The following is a 19,258-nucleotide window of genomic DNA, read 5'->3' as shown; positions in this document are numbered from 1 at the left end:
TAGCTTAGAGAAGAGACTCTAAACGAACGGTCATATGTCAAGGGCTATCTGTACTAGGGAAGATCAGTTATGACATTGCATTCATATAAAGTATGGAGATAGTAAAGCATTAGAAATCTACAGGCCTACTAATATAAGAATGTTAGCTTATGAGGCCTTGCACATAGGAGAGTTAAAAAGAATAAAACATTGCTTGGACTTGCAATGACACCGAGGGATTCCTAGAGAGGCCGCCAAGATGTGCAAAAGTTTCCAGCTCACCTTCCTTCGTGTCCTGAGGACTGTGTGCGCCGCCTGTGAAGGGACACCATGCAAAAAACACACTTCATGAGAATGACTAAAAAGGTAGCAAAGTAGCTTTCTCTCTCTGCCTCATCCAATGTAAATCCCTGAGGTGCTTTTTCAAGAGGCAACTGAAGACGCGAAACGGCTTCAAAGGAAGTCCAGTTGCCTCTTGAAAAAGCACCTTTGGGACAACCGTGACCTGGATGACTGAGAATCTCCATAGACATCCAATGTAAGGGCTCCCCTTCTATGAAGTAAGGATGCGTCACCTCCACTTATGGCATTCTCAAGAGCCTTTCTGGAACTGAGTGGCATATACATGACAGGTAAAGGTAAAAGTTTTCCCTGTCCAGTTGTGTCCATCTCTAGAGGGCAGTGTGTCAGCGTTCCAGAACAACCCAACTCCAATTAATATGGTTAATATGGATTCCAAAGCTGACAGTGCTCATTTCATTTTTAGCCGAGAGAGCCAGCGTTGTCCGAAAGACACTTCCATGGTCATGTGGCTAGCATAACTACATGCCGAGGCGCACAAAACACTTTACCTTCCCACCAAAATGGTACCTACTCACATTTGCGTGCTTTCAAACTGCTAGGTGGGCAGGAGCTGGGACAAGTAACAGGAGCTCACCCAGTCAAGCAGTGCTCGGGTCTCGAACCCAGGCTGTCAGTTTTCCAACTGCTTCCCCCCAAATAAGACATCCCCTGATAATAGGGGATGCGCTTCAAGGTGTTGGTCATCACCTTTAAAGCGCTCCATGGCATAGGGCCTAGCTATCTTCGAGACCGCCTGCTGCTACCGACGACCTCCCATCGACCCGTGCGCTCCCACAGAGAGGGCCTCCTCAGGGTGCCATCAGCCAAACAATGTAGGCTGGTGACCCCCAGGGGGAGGGCCTTCTCTGTGGGGGCACCTACCCTCTGGAATCAGCTGCCCCCAGAGATAAGGAGAATCCAAGACCTCAGTGCCTTCTGTCGTGCCCTTAAAACCCACTTTTTCCAGCAAGCCGGGCTGGCTTAAGAAGAAATTTTTAAAAGTTTTAAATTGGTTTGTGATTTTTAATTTTTGGGCCAAATTTATATATATTTTAATTGTTTTTTTAATATTTGTATTTCATGTTCTTAATTCTGGCTGTACACCGCCCTGAGTCCTCAGGGAGAAGGGCGGTATATAAATTGGAAATAAAATAAATAAAAATAAATAAGCCCAATCGCACTTTTGAGCGCATGGCAATAAGGCCAAGCTCTTATTTCTGGGTTCAAAAAAATATAAGACAGGGTCTTATTTTGGGGGAAACACGGTATATATTTGTCTTTTAATGACCCCGTAATCCCTCACACCGGGGTAGAGTCGGGGCAACTGAATGGAGCTAGGTGTTTACTGGCCGGATGCCCTTCCTGCCGCCAATGAAGAGTTTGCAGCAGATAATTACTCATTGTGCCCAGAGAGAGAAATATCAGCCACTACCTAGAATCGAACTCACAGCTTCCTGATTGTGAGGCGAGAGCTCCACCTCTAGGCCACTGCACCACTCTTATACAAGGCAGAGATAAAGAAATAAAGCAAATTTAAGTGGTAAACACCTAGCTCAGGCACTGGAATTAGATTGTGCTATTATAGTGAGTTATGTTGTTCTCTTATTTCTGCTATTGTTATAATGACATTTTTATTATGCGCCTATTTGTAAGCACCCACAGCCTAATCCAGTGTTTCTCAACCTTGGTCACCTGAAGATGCGTGGACTTCAACTCCCAGAATCCCCCAGCCAGCAGAGCTGGCTGGGGAATTCTGGGAATTGAAATCCACTTATCTTCAGGTGGCTAAGGTTGAGAAACACTGGCCTAACCAGATAAATTCCACCGAATAAATAAATCCATCCCCTCCAAGCTGACACTCTTATTGCAAATTGTTCCAATAGAAGGGGATCGAAGAAGGAACCTGTTTATTTTCTGGATCTCTGAAACAACTTTCAGATAGCTTAAATTCTTGGGGGTCCTGACTAAACAGGAGAAAGTAGGGCGAGAGGGATTTAATCAGGGCTCACCTGTATCTGGGCTGCTCGGAGGATTCGGAAGGAGATCTTTCCGGCACGGAAAGAGATGTGGAAGAGAGTGTGGTTGCTATAGAGGCGGTGGTTGCTTCTTCGAAAGAGGGAGGGGTGCAGGGAAGAAGATCGGGCCGGCCTGTATTGCCCATGATGAAGAAAAAGAACAAAAAGAAAGAATACTGAGGCTGCATAAAAAAAAAATGCTGTAATCTTCTGGACCATGGCAAATGATCCTTGTATAACTGAACAGTCCTGATCATGTTATAGAACAATGAGTGTAACTGATTCATAATTTCAATTTTTTTTAAAAAAAAAATGAAGCCGTCTGAGGTCCTCCTTTGTGGCAGACAAAACAGAGAAACATGCAAGTCTATTTCTGCTCAGGAACAGGAGTTGAGATTTTACATGCCACCTGTTTCCCAATGAATCTTGCCCTCTCTTTAGAGATTTTCAGGAGTGGAGAGCATCAATAAGAAATATTTAACTAGCATTCTAAAATGCCCAAGATAAGATAGGAAATTCTTCTGGTTCTGCTCCTGTCTCTTTTCGTGCTTCAACACTGCCATCTTCTAAATCCTCCCTCAAAATTCATTTCTATACATGCAAATGCAAGCACAACTCCCAAGAGCAAAATGCATCCAATTTAGAGAGAGAGAGGGGGAGAGAGAGAGAGAGGGAGAGAGAGAGAGAGGGAGAGAGAGTGTTAGAAGAGGAATTTGCATAAGATTAGAGCCCTGCGGTAGAACCTCAATGTAGAAATTCTTTCTTTCAATTGGTGCTGCTAAGAATTAATTGCTCTTTCTCTCTTCTGTGCTGAGTGAGGTTGTCCTTACTCATTTCTCCTATTTTTTTACCCCCCCAAACACTGTCTTGAATAATATACAGGTAATCCTCATTTTAAGACCATAACTGAGCCTGGAATTACAGTCATAAATTGTTGTGGTCATAAATCAAGGCATCCTATCACCAGATTTGATTTTTTAAAAACATTTTTGGGGTAGTCATTAAGCTAACATGGTGGTTGTGAAGTGAAGTGAAGCTATTTCCCCCAATGGGCATTTTTTTGCTGGAAACTGAAAGTTAAATGCCACATTATGACAAAAACATTTGCAAATCATGGTCACATGACCACAGGATGGTGCAAACAGCCATAAAGGTGATCCAGTTGCTAAAAACCCAAAATGTGATTAATGACCATGGGAGTGGCGGGAGGACGGAGTGTGCGTGCAGTAACTTCCAAAACAACTTGTAAATAGCTTGGGGGGAGGAAGGTTCTTCAAATTGGCCATTCGAATCCAATGCCACTAAAATGCCTTGAAAAATTAACTCCCAGAATTCCAAGCCAGAATCATTTTGGCCTACTGATCTGAAGGGCCTTAGATTGGGGAAGAATGCCTTAGATAAGGGGTCTCTAACCATGACAACTTTAAGACTTGCGGACTTCAATTCTTAAAATTCTTCCCGAATTCCCTCGCCAGCCATGCTGGCGAGGGAATTCTGGGAGTTGAAGTCCACAAATCTTAAAATTGCCACTTTAAGTCATACAGCCTTCTGATGCAGGAAGGATTTTTCTTTTAAAGGTACCATCTTTGGCCCATTTTGCATGTATGCTCCCAATGGGACAAGCACAATTAAGCAGCAATTGGAACAATCGCTCCCAGTTGGCTTTTCCTGCTGGTAGAAATAGCTGCAATCAGGAAGAAATATGCAATTTGGCCACCCTCCAGATGCCTTGAATGTCCCAGCTTTGGTCACCAAGACCGAGAGGAACCGAAAGCTCCAGATTAAAGACACCAGGTACAAACTCTGGTTTATGATTCTGCCTTGTGAGGAAAGGGAGCTCAGAGCAGATCATAGGCTTAGTGCATAAATGACTGAGGGCCCTTGGTGCTCTGAGCTGGTTTTCTGGCTGACATTTCATTACCCAAACTAGGTAACATCATCAGTGCTAGTGAGAAGTGGGGTTTGCTTTTAGTTTATATTCTAATGGCTGGAAATTGACTGGAATTGGAAATTGACTGGAATTAACAAATGATTTGAAATTTCTCTGAAGCTTTTCTTGGTCTGGCAGGCAGGAGATGCCAACTGGGAGGGATTAAATAGCTTGCTTGATCATAAACCATCTTGGCTTGCTTCCACTCTTCAAGCGGAATGACCTGAAGCCCACCATCTCTTAAAAGTTCTACTTTCTACCAACTAACAGAGGGACAAATGAGTGCTCTTACCTTCCCCCCTGTCGAGGTTAACTTTAGCACCTGCAAAAGCATAGCAAGAAGTTGAAGGAATGGTAATGGGATGGTGGGACCTACTGGCACTACGGGGAAAGGGGACGGGATGGGTTGAGCTGAGCTGCTAAGGCAGCTTTCCCCAACCTGGCATCCTCTAGGGTGTCGGGACTACAATTCCCAGAATTCCCCAGCCAGTTAACTTCGCTAGGAATCCAGGGAATGGCAGGACCAACCCACTTAAAAGGAGGTCAGGATGGGGAAAAGCTTGTACTGGGCCTTAGAAGCAGCTCCAGGGGAATCAGAAGCAAGGCCCTGAGTGACCCACAATACCTTCGTCATCTAAGGTGGGGTAACTCCTGGCTCCCCGGAGGTCATACTGCACTTCGTCCTTCTCCGAAGGAATCTGGCTGGCAGAGAACGCAGCCATTGGGCCGGATGGCTTAACGGCTAACAAGGCACTCCGTCCTTTCTTTGAGGGAGATGCTTTCAGGGCTGCAGAGAAGAGCGAGGGGTTTAGAGCAATGACAAGTGTCGCAGAAGAGGTCAAAGAGAAAAAAAATAAAATAAAAGCAAGGAGGTTCCGTTAGAAGAGAAAGCCCACTCACTGCTCCCCTGAAAATAACCGGCATCTTTTCTCCTGAGAAATTTAAGAGCCTTGGGACCAAATTAGTAGGCCACCTATTAATTATCACCTGTTCGGCAACTAAGTCTCTTTTTTGTATTGAAAGCTTTATACCTGGAGAAGCGTTTCTCAACCTTGGCAACTTTGTGATGTGTGGACTTCAAGAGCCTTGGTAGTACAGTGGTCTAAGGCACCATGTTATTAAGATGGTTAATTAAGACCAGCTGCCTGCAATTACTGCAGGTTCGAATCTCGCCAAGGCTCAAGGTTGACTCAGCCTTCCATCCTTTCTAAGGTAGATAAATTGAGGACCCAGTTGTGGGGGCAATAAGCTGACTTTGTATAAATATACAAAAGAATGAAGGCTATTGCTTAGCGCATTATAAGCCGCCCTGAGTCTCTGGAGAAGGGCGGCATATAAATCAAATTTAAAAAAAAAATTCCCAGAATTCCCCAGCCAAGGTTGAGAAAAACCAACTTGGAGATTTATAGACCCTTGTTTTAAAAGATAATTATTTTTCTGCTAAAATGAGAAAATTCATTTTTTCCCTTCACTGCAGTTTATGTATGTCTCTAGGTATGGTAATTTGTGTATAAAATGTCTCAGGTTCGGGCTCCTGACGTATTCCTAGAACAGCCTCGTGTAATTCACTGTTAAATTCTGGAGAGAGTTCGAAATTTAATACCCAAGGGCAGGACAAGAAGCAATGGATGGAAACTAATCAAGGAGAGAAGCAATTTAGAACTAAGTAGAAATTTCCTGACAGTTAGAACAATTAATCAGTGGAACAACTTGCCCCCAAAAGTTGTGAATGCTCAAACATTGGAAGTTTTTAAGAAGAGACTGGACAATCATTTGTCTGAAGTTGTGCAGGGTTTCCTGCCTAAGCAGGGGGTTGGACTAGAAGACTTCCAAGGTCCCTTCTAACTCTGTTATTCTATTCTATTCTAATAAATGCCACGAAAAGCTCTTTATGCCAAAAAAACCACTGTGAGCCAGAGGAAAACAGCGTGGAAGAAATGAACAAATTCTTGGGCTTGACAGAAAGACGCTCCCTATATTCTTGTTAGCAAAAGGGTACCCATAAAATAAGGATAGGCAACAGGTGGATGGTAGGTAGGCCAGGAACCAAAATTTTATCGCCCTTGATAATTCAATGGGTGGATCTCAACTCTGGGCAAAGAATGGATCAGAAAAATCCAGAAGTTAATTAGATCAGGGGTCTCCAACCTTGGCAACTTTAAGACCTGTGGACTTCAACTCCCAACTCAGGCTGTCTGAGGAATTCTGGGAGTTGAAGTCCACAGGTCTTAAAGTTGCCATGGTTGGAGACCCCTGAATTAGATCACTGGAATCAAATTGTTGCTGACCCTTTCTATCTTGCTAATCTAATTTTCTAGCTAGTCAGCCACTCTGCGATTGTGGCAAAGAACGAACACAACATGAGGAGGAGGGAAGAATAATTATGCTATGTTTGTGCTGCTTCAAAGGGGGACGATGTAGGTACAACAAGTCGTCCTCATTTAGTGATCACAATTTAATGACTCATTATTTGGTCATTAAGCAAAGCACTCACTGAGTGCAACTGTGCTTATCTTGCTTCAACTTTCCTTTGCTTTGTAGACATAATAAAGATTTGTAAATGTGAGTATTCGTTGCAAAGTTAATTTTTTTTCATAACTGTCGTTAAGTGCAAGTGGTTACTAAATGAGGCACTTGCTAAAAGTGGATGACATGTAACAGATTTAGAAAGGGGATGAGGGAGAAATTCCAGTCCCCCAAAAGACAGGCAGGAAATTGCCTGATCTTTATATGGTACTGTCAACCCTACAAGGTAAGCAAGATAAAGAAACCAACTTCACAGAAAGACTATACAGACTGTCTTCAATTTACAACCATTCCTTTAGTGAACATTTGAAGTTACAACGGCATGGAAAAAAATGACTTATGACCATTTTTCACACTCACAACCAGAGGTGGGATTGAAAAATTTCAGCAACCATTTCCCTGCCCGGTTGCTGGGTGGGTGTGGCCATGGGGGTGTGGCCTATTCGGCCTCCTGCACCACAGCCGGGGGTGGTGGTGGCTTTTCACCCTCCCCAGGCTCCGTAGGCTTTTCTAGAGCCTGCAGGAGGGTGAAAACTGCCTCCCCTGGGCTCCGGAGGCTGGAAATAGGCCTGTTTCCGGACTTCTGATAGGCCTGATTTTTGCCCTCCCAGAGCCTCCACAAGCACCCTGCACTTACCTGTCATCCAAAACGGGCCGTGTGGCGACTCCTGGGAGGGGAGGGGCACGGTGGGCGGGGTCAGCCATTCCTTGGAAGAACCGGTTCAGAGAACCAAATTAAAATTAACATCTGGTTCGCCTGAACTGATCTGAACTGGCTGAATCCCACCCCTGCTCACAACCGTTGAAGCATCCCAATGGCCACGTGATCAAAATTCGGGCGCTTGGCGACTGGCACATATTTATGATAGTTGCACTGTCCCATGGTCATGTGATCACCATCTGTAACCTTCTCAACTGGCTTCTGACAAGGAAGATTGATGGGGGAAGCCAGATTTGATAAATGGCATGACTCACTTAAGAACTGTAGCAAAAAATGTAAAATGAGGCAAAACTCACTTAAACACCTGCCATGCTTAGCAAGGAAAACTTTGGTTTCTGAAATTGTGGTCGTAAACTGAGGACTATCTGTAGCGATACTATATAGGTAGTCCTCGACTTATGTCCACAATTGAGCCAAACAGTTCTGTTGCTAAGTGAGACATTTGTTAAATGAATTTTGCTCCATTTTACTATCTTTCTTACCACAGTTAAGGGAATCACTGTCTTTGTGAAGTAAGTAACACGGTTGTTAAGTGAATCTGGCTTCCCCACTGATTTTACTCATCAGACGGTCACAAAATGGGATCACATAACCCCAGGACAACTGCAACCGTCATAAATAGGAACCAGTGGCCAGACCAAATTTTGATCGTGTGACCATAAGCATGCTGCAACGTGCAACGGTCATAAGTGTGAAAAATGGTCAGAAGTCATTTTTTGTGTGCCGTTGTAACTTTGAATGGCCACTAAACAAATAGTTGTAAGTCAAGGATTACTTCTATATATGCATACACTGATTTTAAGTGGCGTTTGGCCCTTTAGTGAACTCACAGTTACGTTAGCCATAAATGTTGGCAGATCATATAGTTTATTGAGACAGGATCTTGCCAGGGAGTCAGGGAGAATCTATCTGAGCCTCTTTTTAATGCTTTCCCTCTTTCATGGGGTCAAGGCCCACTTCTACATCTGCTGTTATCTTAACCCCTTCTGGGTAGTTCCTCCAAGGTTGTTCTCTCCATAGCTGCCTACAGGTGCTCTTTTAACCAGCAAGCACCTTCGACCCCCAATAACATTGTTAATGTCTCCAATGAAAGCAGTCGACACTTACAAGAGCTTTTCCTGAACACCGTATTGGTCATAAATTTGAAGAACCTTTCTGCGTAGAAGCTGGGCCTGTGGACTGACACCGTGTCCTAGGAAAACAGGAAAGGGGGAAAAAAGGTTTTTGTAAAAATGTCATGCGTTACAAAACCATGGCTCTGGAAAAAAAAAAATCGGACTTCAGGATTCATTAAAAAAATGGTATCAGTATACTAGAATATAAATGTGGACTATGGACGTTTTGAAAATTATTCCAAGCAAACACTGCACCTTTCTGTTGCTCATTAAAGTAGCCATGTTTAAGCCCCTCCTAAGGGAGATCCACCTTTTCCCAAGTTCAACCAGAAGCTAGAAGAAAAAGGCTTTAAGGCAGGGGTGTCAAACTAGATTTCATTGAAGGCCGCATCAGGGTTGTGTTTGACCTGGAGGGTGGTGTGGCCAGGGTGGGCATGGCTCGTCACTCTGTGGTGCCCAGAGCGCTCTGCCAGCAAAAACGGGCTCCCGAGCTCTGTTTTTTGCCTGCGACGGCCTCCTGCAACCTTCTGCCAGCGAAAACAGAGTTCGGGATGGCCGCCTGCAGCCCTCCTGAGCTCCGTTTTCGCTGGCAGAGGCACCATGGGCCATTTCTTTGCTGTTTCCAGGGCAGCCCCATGGACAAGATCTAAGCACCCCGTGGGCCAGATCCAGCCCCCGGGCCCTGCTTTCAGGAATAGCCAAGAGCACAAATCTAATTTCTATAAGGAGACAAGAAGGTCTCTGCAGTTGTGTGCAGAGACATTCTGTAACCCACACAGTAAGCTTAAACCAAATGGAACGTACACAAGTGGAACGGTCTGTATGCAGAGGGTATAGATTCTCCAGAATGCGGCCGCGCGGGTGGTTATGGGAGCGATGTGGCGCTCCCATGTGACCCCCCTCCTGCGCGAGCTGCACTGGCTCCCAGTGGTCTTCCGGGTGCGCTTCAAGGTTTTGGTTACCACCTTTAGAGCGCTCCATGGCTCAGGACCAGGGTACTTACGAGACTGCCTTCTGCCACCAGTAGCCTCTCACTGACCAGTTCGCTCTCATAGAGAGGGGCTCCTCAGGGTGCCATCAGCCAAACAATGTCGACTGGCGGCCCCCAGGGGGAGAGCCTTCTCTGTGGGGGCACCTGCCATCTGGAACGAGCTCCCCCCGGAGATACGGAGGATCCAAGACTTACGCATCTTCCGCCGCGCCCTAAAAACGTTTTTATTCCAACAGGCTGGTCTGGCCTAACTCTCCCTTTTAAATTGGGTTTTAAATGTTTTTAGATAAATTGGATGTCTTAAATTTGTTTTTTGAGCCCAAATTATTCAATCTGTTTTTAATAGTTTTTAACTTTTGTATGTTCTTTGTATTTTTATCTTGGCTGTTCACCGCCCTGAGTCCTCTGGGAGTAGGGTGGTATACAAATATGATAAAATAAATAAAATAAATAAAACTGTGGAGGTAATTAAAAAGAGCACGGAGAGCTAATTTTCAACGGTAGTTTAATTGCCTTTCCTGCCTATGGCTGGACTAGATGATCTTTGGGATCACTTCCAACTCCAGGATTCTATACATTTGAATTGAATGTTTGCAGAGAGTTGGACTAGATGATCCTTATAGTCCCTGCTACGATTCTGAGTCTATGAAACCTTGAATAGCTGTTTCCTAGCTGTACGGCTTAAGACAGTTTTCAATCAATAAGCCATGATTATGGACTGATATGTTGTCTGAACGTATCGTCTGTTACGGTACACTGAGAATTACAAAACACAAGTGCCCCATAACTGTTTACACCAGTGGTTCTCAACCTGTGGTCTGCAGACCCCTGGGGGCCACAATGTCCTCACAAGGGTTCTGCGAAGGCTTGAAGAAATGTTATGATTTAAATCTTGAGTTACCGTACTTTTCGGAGTATAAGACACACTTCCCCCCCCCAAAAAGAGGGTGGAAATGTTGGTGCTCTTATACACCGAATACAGCCATTTTTGGCCTCCCGAAACTCCACCCCACAAGTCCCATTTTCGCCAAAACAGGCCATTTTTTGCAAAAACGGAACGCACAGAGGGTTTGGGAGGCCTGCAGAGTGCTCTTGGGGGCCTGGGAGGGGAAAAACATTTTTTCCCCCTTGTTTACCTCTTCAAAATCTTGGTGCGTCTTATAGTCCGAAATATACGGTAAGTCTTGGGACCATGAAAGGTATTTAAAGGGAGTCCGTGGTGAACAAAAGGGTGAGAATCACTGGTTTACATCTTCTTTATTATGGGTAGATTAATTTCCTCTGCTAGTTCCCTTTGGGGGGCAGCAGAACTGAGGACAATGTGGAACCATCATCTGCTACCATTCAGTTGGGTTCAAACTTACCCCATCATGGACGAGAGCTTTCCACGTATGCTCCAGTTTCTTGATTAATCTGGAAGGAACAGACAAGCAAAGGATTGAGAGGGGAAATGGAAGAACCAAATAAAAACAGGGCCAAACGCCAGTCATTGCTCTGGGTGCACTCAGAGTGTGGTCAAAAAAAGTCAAGTTGACAGCCATAATGACGCAATCTAAGTTCCACTCACTTGTGTGTGTTGCGCATATAAAATGGGAAGGATTTCAACTGCACTTTTAACTGGACTTCACACCTCTCTGATCTCTACCAAGGAAGTCAGAGAGAGAAGGATAAAGTTGAGCAGGATTAGGGGAAGTCCGTGGACTACCAAGATCCATATACAGGTGGTCCTTGATTTACAGCAGTCCATTTAGTGACTGTTCGAAATTACGACATCACTGAAAAAAAAGTGACTTATGACCATTTTTCACACTTAAGACCGTTGCAGCATCCCCGTGGTCACGTGATTTACATGAAGATGCTTGACAACTGACTCATATTTATGACGGTTGCAGTGTCCCAGAGTCACATGATCCTCCTTTTGCAACCTTCTGACAAGCAATGGGGAAACCAGATTCACTTAACAACCGTGTTGCTACCTTAACAGCTGCAGTGATTCACTTAACAAATTGCGTCAAGAAAAGTCGTAAAATGGGTCAAAATTGATTTTACAAATTTTCTCACTTAGCAACATAATTTTTGGGGGCTCAACTGTGATCGTAAGTTGAGGACTACCTGTATTTCGACAACCCTATGGAAAAGGCTCGGATGTTGGGAAAGATGGAAGTCAAAAGAAGGGGACGGCAGAGGATGAGATGGTTAGAGAGGGACATCGACACAATGAACATGAATTTGGGCAGACTCAAACAGTGGAGGACAGAGGGGCCAAATTCATGTTCATTGTGTCGATGTCCCTCTCTAACCATCTCATCCTCTGCCGTCCCCTTCTTTTGGATAGGAGGATATAACCAGGCTCAAGGTTGACTCAGTCTTCCATCCTTCTGAGGTAGGTAAAATGAGGACCCAGTTTGTGGGGGCAATAAGCTGACTTTGTATAAAAAGAACACCACTTATGGGGGGCCAAAAGCCCTACTAAGCAGGTATATACAAAAGTATGAAGGCTATTGCTTAACCCATTGTAGGCCGCTCTGAGTCTCCGGAGAAGGGCGGCATATAAATCGAACTAATAAATAAAATAATAAATAAATAAATTACAGTGGGAGATAACATGGCTATGTTATGGACCATGAAGAGTCAAACACAACTTGGAGAGCGGACAACATCAACAACAACCGTGGACTACCATGAGAGGAAATATAGAAAGAAATACAGAGCTTAGTCAAACTTTCCATATTTCGAGTGGAATCCGGCTCTTACTGGTAGTCCTTGACTTACAACCAGTTCTGGAGTACCAATGGCTGCACATCCCCTGAAGTCACATGACCGCATTTCAACTTGTCAACTGGCTCAACGTAATGGCCGGTCGCAGTGTTCCGCAGTCACGTAACCATGATTTATGACCTTTTTCTGCTGATTTACGCCTTTTTGGCCAACTTCCGGCAAAAAGCACCCATAGAAATACATTGATGATGATGATGATGATGATGATGATGATGATTACTTCTACTATTATTATTTATTTTCTATACTGCCCTTCTCCCGAAGGACTCGGGGTGGTGAACAGCCAGCAGATAAAATACAGAAAATACAAAAATTAAAACAATATTAAAAACCAATTAAATTAATTTGGCCCACCGTTAAAACACCCCCATATTAAAAAACCCATAATTTAGCAATTTAAAATTAAAACAACTTAAAAAATATGGTCAGGTCAGCCCAGCTTGATGAAACAAAAACGTCTTTAAGGCACGGCGGAAAGTGCGCAGATCCGGGATCCGCCGTATCTCCGGGGGCAGCTCGTTCCAGACAGTCGGTGCCCCCACAGAGAAGGCTCTCCCCCTGGGGGCCGCCAGCCGACATTGTTTGGCCGACGGAACCCTGAGGAGCCCCTCTCTGTGGGAGCGTACTGGTCGATGGGAGGCTACTGATGGCAATAAAGAGATTCAATTAACAACCATGGTGCTCCCTTAACGACCACTGTGTTCACTGAACGACTGCTGCAAGAAAGTCATAAAATTGGACACAGTCATGTGGGTGCTTTGATTTTACAACTATCATGAGTTAACGATGCGAATTCCAGCCTCTATTATGATTAACTGGTGCTAGATGACTAATGATTGACTGGAAAAGAATGGCCGGCAGTTTTGCAAACATGACTAATGAAAAGTCACAGCAAGAACATTCCCTTCCAGACGAGTGACTTTGCATCAAAGGCTAATCATAGAATAGCTAAGAGGATGTTGGAAAGGAGACCCAGTGATCAAAACCCCCCAAAGGCTCCTTTTGATGGATGATGGCATTAAGGAAAACGATGCAACGTTCCAAACATCAGAAGAAAACAATTTGTCCCTCAAGCCTCTCTTCCAAACAGGGAACAAAATTGTAATAATGTCTGGATTTGGATAAATTGGAAATTGCTTGATGGAATGCAATACGTTATTCTATTGTGTAAAAGGAAAGAAAAAGAGCTAGTTCACTCAACAGGGTCTCTTACAATGTGCCTGATAGAAAAGAATAAAGAGACTCAAAAGATTCAAAAAGACTCTAATTTTTTTTCACTTAGTACAGATGGTCCTTGACTGACAACCACAGTTGAGCTCAACATTCCTGTTGCTAAGCGAGGCAGTTGTTAAGTGAGCCTTGCCCCATTTTACAACCTTTCTTGCCACAGATTAACTGAATCGCTGCAGTTGTGAAGTTAGTAACACGGTTGTAAAGTGAATCTGACTTCCCCATCACAGAAGGTGATCACATGATCCCGGGATATTGTAACTGTCATAAATACATGCCAACTGCCAAATTCTGATCCCAGGGCCGGCCATGGGATGGATGCTGCAATGGTTTTAAGAATGAAAAACGGTCATAAGACACTTTTTTAGTATCGCTGTAACTTTGAATGGGCAGTAAATGAATGTTTGCAAGTCAAGGACTACCTGTGATAAACAAAAGCTAAAGAGTTTCTACCTTGATTTTTCAAATTCTCTCTTCTTCGGATTCTGTATTTTAACATCTATTTTTTGGCATTAAAACTCATTGCAGAAAGAAAGCCTGTGTGAATCGTATGTCAGCTAGGAAAGCCGCCAAAGGTGACCACATGACCCTAGGACCCTGCCGCCATCATAAAGACATGCCAGTTAGAGGGCCCGAATTTTGATCATGTGACCATGGGGATGCTGCAACGCTTGTAAGGGTGAGGACGGGATGTCATTTTTTTCCAGAGCCACTGAAACTTTAAACAACCACTAAACGAACCATTATTAGTCAAGGACCACCTCTAATCAAGGTTGACTCAGCCTTCCATCCTTTCGAGGTAGGTAAAATGAGGACCCGGATTGTGGGGGCAATAAACTGACTTTGTATAAAAAAAGAACACTGCCTGGGGGGGGAGGGGGGGGAGGGCAAAATGCCCTACTATATACAGGTATATACAAAAGTATGAAGGCTGTTGCTTAACACATTGTAAGCCGCCCTGAGTCTCCGGAGAAAGGGCGCCATATAAATCGAAACAATAAATAAATAAATAAATAAATAAATAAATAAATAAATAAATAAATAAATAAATAAATAAATAAATAAATAAATAAATAAATAAATGTTCTTGTTCAAATTGATATTTCAACTGTTTATAAAATAAATAGTCAGAAACTCAGAAAGTTACACATCTCATGAGACTTACTAAGGTCAGCAAGATGGACGGCATATAAAAAGGAAGGAAGGAAGGAAGGAAGGAAGGAAAGAGGAGGGAGGGAGGGAGGGAGGGAAGAAAGAAAGAAAGAAAGAAAGAAAGGGAAGGAAGGAAGAAAGAGAAGGAAGGAGGGAGGGAGGAAAGAGAAGGAAGGAAGGAAGGAAGGAAGGAAGGAAGGAAGGAAGGAAGGAAGGAAGGAAGAAAGAAAGAAAGAAAGAAAGAAAGAAAGAAAGAAAGAAAGAAAGAAAGAAAGAAAGAAAGAAAGAAAATGTCCTGAGCTCTCAAAGTGGAACAGGGATAGCGCCAACCTGTAGGACTGGAGGATATCGATGATCCCAACATGCAGTAGCAGACGCTCTCCTTTGCCATTCACTGCTGGAATTCCCCCCATTCTGAAAGCACAAAGGAGAGAGAGTTAATATCTACTTGCTTAGTTAAAGTAAGAGCCACTTTGGTCTAGTGGTCAAGACTAGAAAGCGGGAGACGTGAATTCTATCCATGAAAGCTGGCTGGGGTGACTTTGGGCCAATAACCAGGAGATGGTGAGTTCTAGTCCTGCCTAAGGCATGAAACTGACCTTAGGCCAGTTACCTTGGGCCAGTCACTCTCAGCTCAATTCACCTCACAGGGTTGCTTTTCTGGGGGAAATGTGTATTGGAGGAGGAAGGTGTGTTGGCTGTGTTTGCCACCTTGAGTTATTAATTAATCAGTGGAACAACTTGCCTCCAGAAGTTGTGAGTGCTCCAACACTGGAAATTTTTAAGAAGATGTTGGAGAACCATTTATCTGAAATGGTGTAGGATTTCCTGCCTAAGCAAGCAGGGGGTTGGACTATGAAGACCTCCAAGGTCCCTTCCAACTCTGTTATTCTATTCTATTCTATTTGTAAAAATAACAAAGGCAGGTTACAAATAAATGGTAGTGGGTGCAATGCAGGGGTGAAATCCGATCGGTTCGGACTGGTCTGGGTGAATCGCTAGGGATTATTGGCATTGGTTCGCCGAACCGGTAGTAATCACCCCGCGTTGGCCCCACCCACTTCCGGCCAGTCGCCGCTCACCTCTTCCAGCCACTTGATATTCCGCAGAATTCAACATTAAATGCAGCAGAGAGAATGCTGACTTTTCTCCCTCCATTCAGAACGGAGCTACTGCAGCCTGTCCCTTTAAGTAGTCCCCAGGAGGGAGGGGGCCGGGGGGGACCATAAAGGGAGCAGCAGCTCCATTTTGAATGGAGGGAGAAAAGTTAGCATTCCCTCTGCCACAGAATTCAACATTAAATGCAGCAGAGAGAATGCTGACTTTTCTCCCTTCATTCACAAAGGAGCTGCTGCAGCCTGTCCCTTTAGTCACCAGGAGGGAGAGGGACGGGGGAAGCAGCTGGAATGGAGCTGTTTTCGTGAAAGGCAGGAAAAAGGGGATTTTCTTGCCTGTCGTCCATTCCTCAATCTCAGCACAGACTGAGCACAGACTTGAGACAGACCCCTCCCCATTTTCCTGCCATTCACGACAAGAAGTGGCTGGGAGGGGAGGGGCCGGTGAGGAGCCCCTTGATGTGAGTGATGTCGAGTTGGCCACGCCCACCCAGTCACATGACCTCCCAACAAGCCACGCCCACAGAACCGGTGGCGAAAATTTTTAGATTTCACCACTGGTGCAATGCCGTTTCTACTCCTCTAAACACAATGGGTTTCTAAGGCATGCTTAAAATGGTCTCCCAACTGTGTGAATTGCCTCAAGAGGCACATACACTCTTACTTTCTTCTCCTCGCTCTCCCACACACGATCAAGTATAATTAAATCCAAGGGAGCAATTATTACAAAAATCTACACAGACCAGTCCATCCATGGAATAATGCAAGGGCACATTTTTGATCTGCATGTGTGACACGCAGAGACATTTTGTAATTGTGTGCATCAATAAATAAGAGTAAGAGAGTGTTTATAAATCAGTTCTGAATCATTTTCTTTGCTTTAAAAAAAAATCCCACTGAATGTACTAAGAAATTGTTGTGATGATGAAACTATGCACGAACAATTCTGCTAGGACAGACCGTATTCTGTTTTGTAATTGCTGGTTTTCAACTTTGCATGCTGCCCAGAGTCACTGTTGTGAGAGGGGTAATTCTTGACTTACAATCACAATTGGGACTTGAATGTCTGCCACTAAGCGATGCAGTTGTTAATTGAATCATCATGTAACCATGACCAATTTTTGCCACAGTTGTTAAGCCGAACGCAGCTTCGTTCATTCACTTTGATCGTTGGAAGCCAACTGGGATGGTCACAAATGGAGATCCCTTGTTCCCAAGATGCTGCAACCACTATAAATGACAGTCTTCTCTGCCATTGCCCTCACCCTGTGGAATAATCTCCACCCCCCACAATGAGCCCCCCCCCCATTCCTGGCCTTCCAAAAAGGAGTCAAAACATGGCTATGTGTCTTTCTCTTTCCCTCTTATCACCATATATTTCCCCCCACCCACCCACTCTTCCTGAATTTCTCTTTGTATTTTATATTTTGATAAACCAATAAAAGTTACTAATGGCAAAGAAAACCCCATGGCTACATGGCCTCTTGTGGAGAGCCTAGCCCTAGAGCAATGATGGAGAATCTTTTCAGCACCGAGTGCCCAAACCGGAACGTGCGTGCATGTGTGCGCGTTGAACCACCGGAAATCTGAAGAGTAGCTGGCTGGCACACACATGCCTGTTTTTTGGCTGTTTTTCAGGCCCGAAACAGCCTGAAAAACAGCCTGAAAAACAACCTGAAAAACGGCCTGTTTTTGGCCTTTTTGGGGCGTGTTTTCAGGACATTTTCCAGTGCTCTGGCGCCCGTGAAGACCAGCTGGCCGGCTCACACATCCGTGCCGGAAACCAGAAGAGCAGCTGGCGATGGCACGTGTGCCCACAGATAGGGGTCTGTGTGCCATCTCTGGCACGTGTGCCATACGTTTGCCATCATTGATGCCCTAAAAGCCTTCCTTCCTACTTTCAATTAATTTTAACAGTGTTAAATCATCGTTGCCTCTTTTACATTTTTCACTTTAATATACTGTTTTTATATTTGAATATTTTATTATATACAGGTAGTCCTTGATTTACACAATTCAGCTAATGGCCGTTCGAAGTTACAATGGCACTGAAAAAAGTGACGTAGGACTATTTTTCACACTTATGACCGTTACAGCATCCCTGTGGTCACGTGATCAAAATTCAGACATTTGGCAACTGGCTCGTATTTATGACGTTTGCAGTGTTGTCGGGTTGCATGTGATCCCCCTTTTTCAACCTTCTGACAAGCAAAGCCAACGGAGAAACCAGATTCACTTAACAACCGTGCTACTAATTTAACAACTAGAGTGATTCACTTAACATATGCGGCAAGAAAAGTTGTAAAATGGGGCAAAATTCACTTAACAAATTTCTCACTTAGCAACATAAATTTTGGGCTCAACTGTGGTCATACGTTGAGGACTGTTGTACTGCCCAGAGCCCCTGCATGAGGGAGATGGGCAGTTTAAAAATATGAAAAATAAAATTAAATAAATAAATATATGCCGGTTGCCAAGCATCCAAATCAAATGATTTGCTTAACGACCGGGGTGATTTGCTTAACGACTGCAGCAAAAGAGGCGTAACATTGGGCACAACTCACTTAATGACCGCATTGCTCAGCAACTGTCACGTGGTCATAAGTCGAGGACTTCCTATGGTCTTACAACTCCCATCATCCCCAGCCATTGCAGTCCCTGGGGAGGAAGATCACACTACGCATCCCCGATTTGGACTCGCGCTCATTTACCGAGGGTGTAATATGTTAAGCTAATTCTTTACAGAGACAGATTTAGCTGCGACTGGGGATCTGAGCGACACCTAAATCTGTCACTGCAAAGAATTAAATGCTGATGAGCATTCAACACAATGGCCTCTCATTTACGGCAATGGGAGCTGGCAATTTTCCAGTGGTTTCAGCTGTTCCAAATTGCATTCTCCAATATGCCTCATGTTCTGAAATCTCTCTTTAGCATTTCAGTTGGGAGACAATCCTCTCTCTCTCTCCAGGCACCCCGAAAAAGCTCCGAGAGGGAGAAAAGCGAAGTCAAGGAAGGGCATTTGAACACAATCGTACCCCCCCTCCCCTCCCAAAAAAGAGATTTAGATGCCAGGCTTTGAGCATGGCTGAAGATTTCTCCCCTCCTCCCCCTAGAAGCTGGCAAAAGCATAAAGAGATGACCGTATAAATACTATGTTAGCCCTCCATCACTGTTATACATTCACACATTCCTCTGTCTACAGGGAATTAACATCTTTTTATTAGAAACACCTAGCTCAGGGGTGTCAAACTCAAGGCCCGCAGGCCGGATTCGGCCCGCAGGGTGGCTTAAATCTGGCCTGCGGGGCCGATCTAGAAATCGCAAAGCACCAGCCTGCGGTGCCTCTGGCAGGCAAAACGGG

The 19,258-nt window shown here is 44.3% G+C and overlaps 1 protein-coding gene across 12 annotated transcripts in view; it reads right to left on the bottom strand.

The window, feature by feature from the left end:
- PIP5K1C (phosphatidylinositol-4-phosphate 5-kinase type 1 gamma) overlaps positions 1-19,258 on the bottom strand; it is a 94,064-nt gene that overhangs the window by 27,557 nt on the left and 47,249 nt on the right. For 7 of the 12 annotated variants that reach the window (XR_015729215.1, XM_087875277.1, XM_087875088.1 and 4 more), the window contains 7 exons: positions 15,110-15,193; positions 10,984-11,032; positions 8,621-8,705; positions 4,892-5,053; positions 4,559-4,588; positions 2,331-2,469; positions 262-294 (listed from right to left, as the gene is read on the bottom strand). Coding sequence is in view for 11 of the 12 variants with exons in the window: in XM_087875277.1 (XP_087731403.1) it covers positions 262-294; positions 2,331-2,469; positions 4,559-4,588; positions 4,892-5,053; positions 8,621-8,705; positions 10,984-11,032; positions 15,110-15,193 (582 nt within the window). In the remaining variant the exon portion in view is untranslated. The remainder of the gene's footprint in view (positions 1-261; positions 295-2,330; positions 2,470-4,558; positions 4,589-4,891; positions 5,054-8,620; positions 8,706-10,983; positions 11,033-15,109; positions 15,194-19,258) is intronic. The other 5 variants (XM_034422630.3, XM_087875381.1, XM_087875145.1 and 2 more) reach the window with 2 other exon arrangements.

The sequence above is a fragment of the Pantherophis guttatus genome, chromosome 1 (assembly GCF_059756535.1).
Source record: "Pantherophis guttatus breed Tessera chromosome 1, ASM5975653v1, whole genome shotgun sequence".
In the NCBI taxonomy this organism is placed as follows: domain Eukaryota; kingdom Metazoa; phylum Chordata; class Lepidosauria; order Squamata; family Colubridae; genus Pantherophis; species Pantherophis guttatus.
This window is presented reverse-complemented; position numbering and strand designations above follow the sequence as displayed.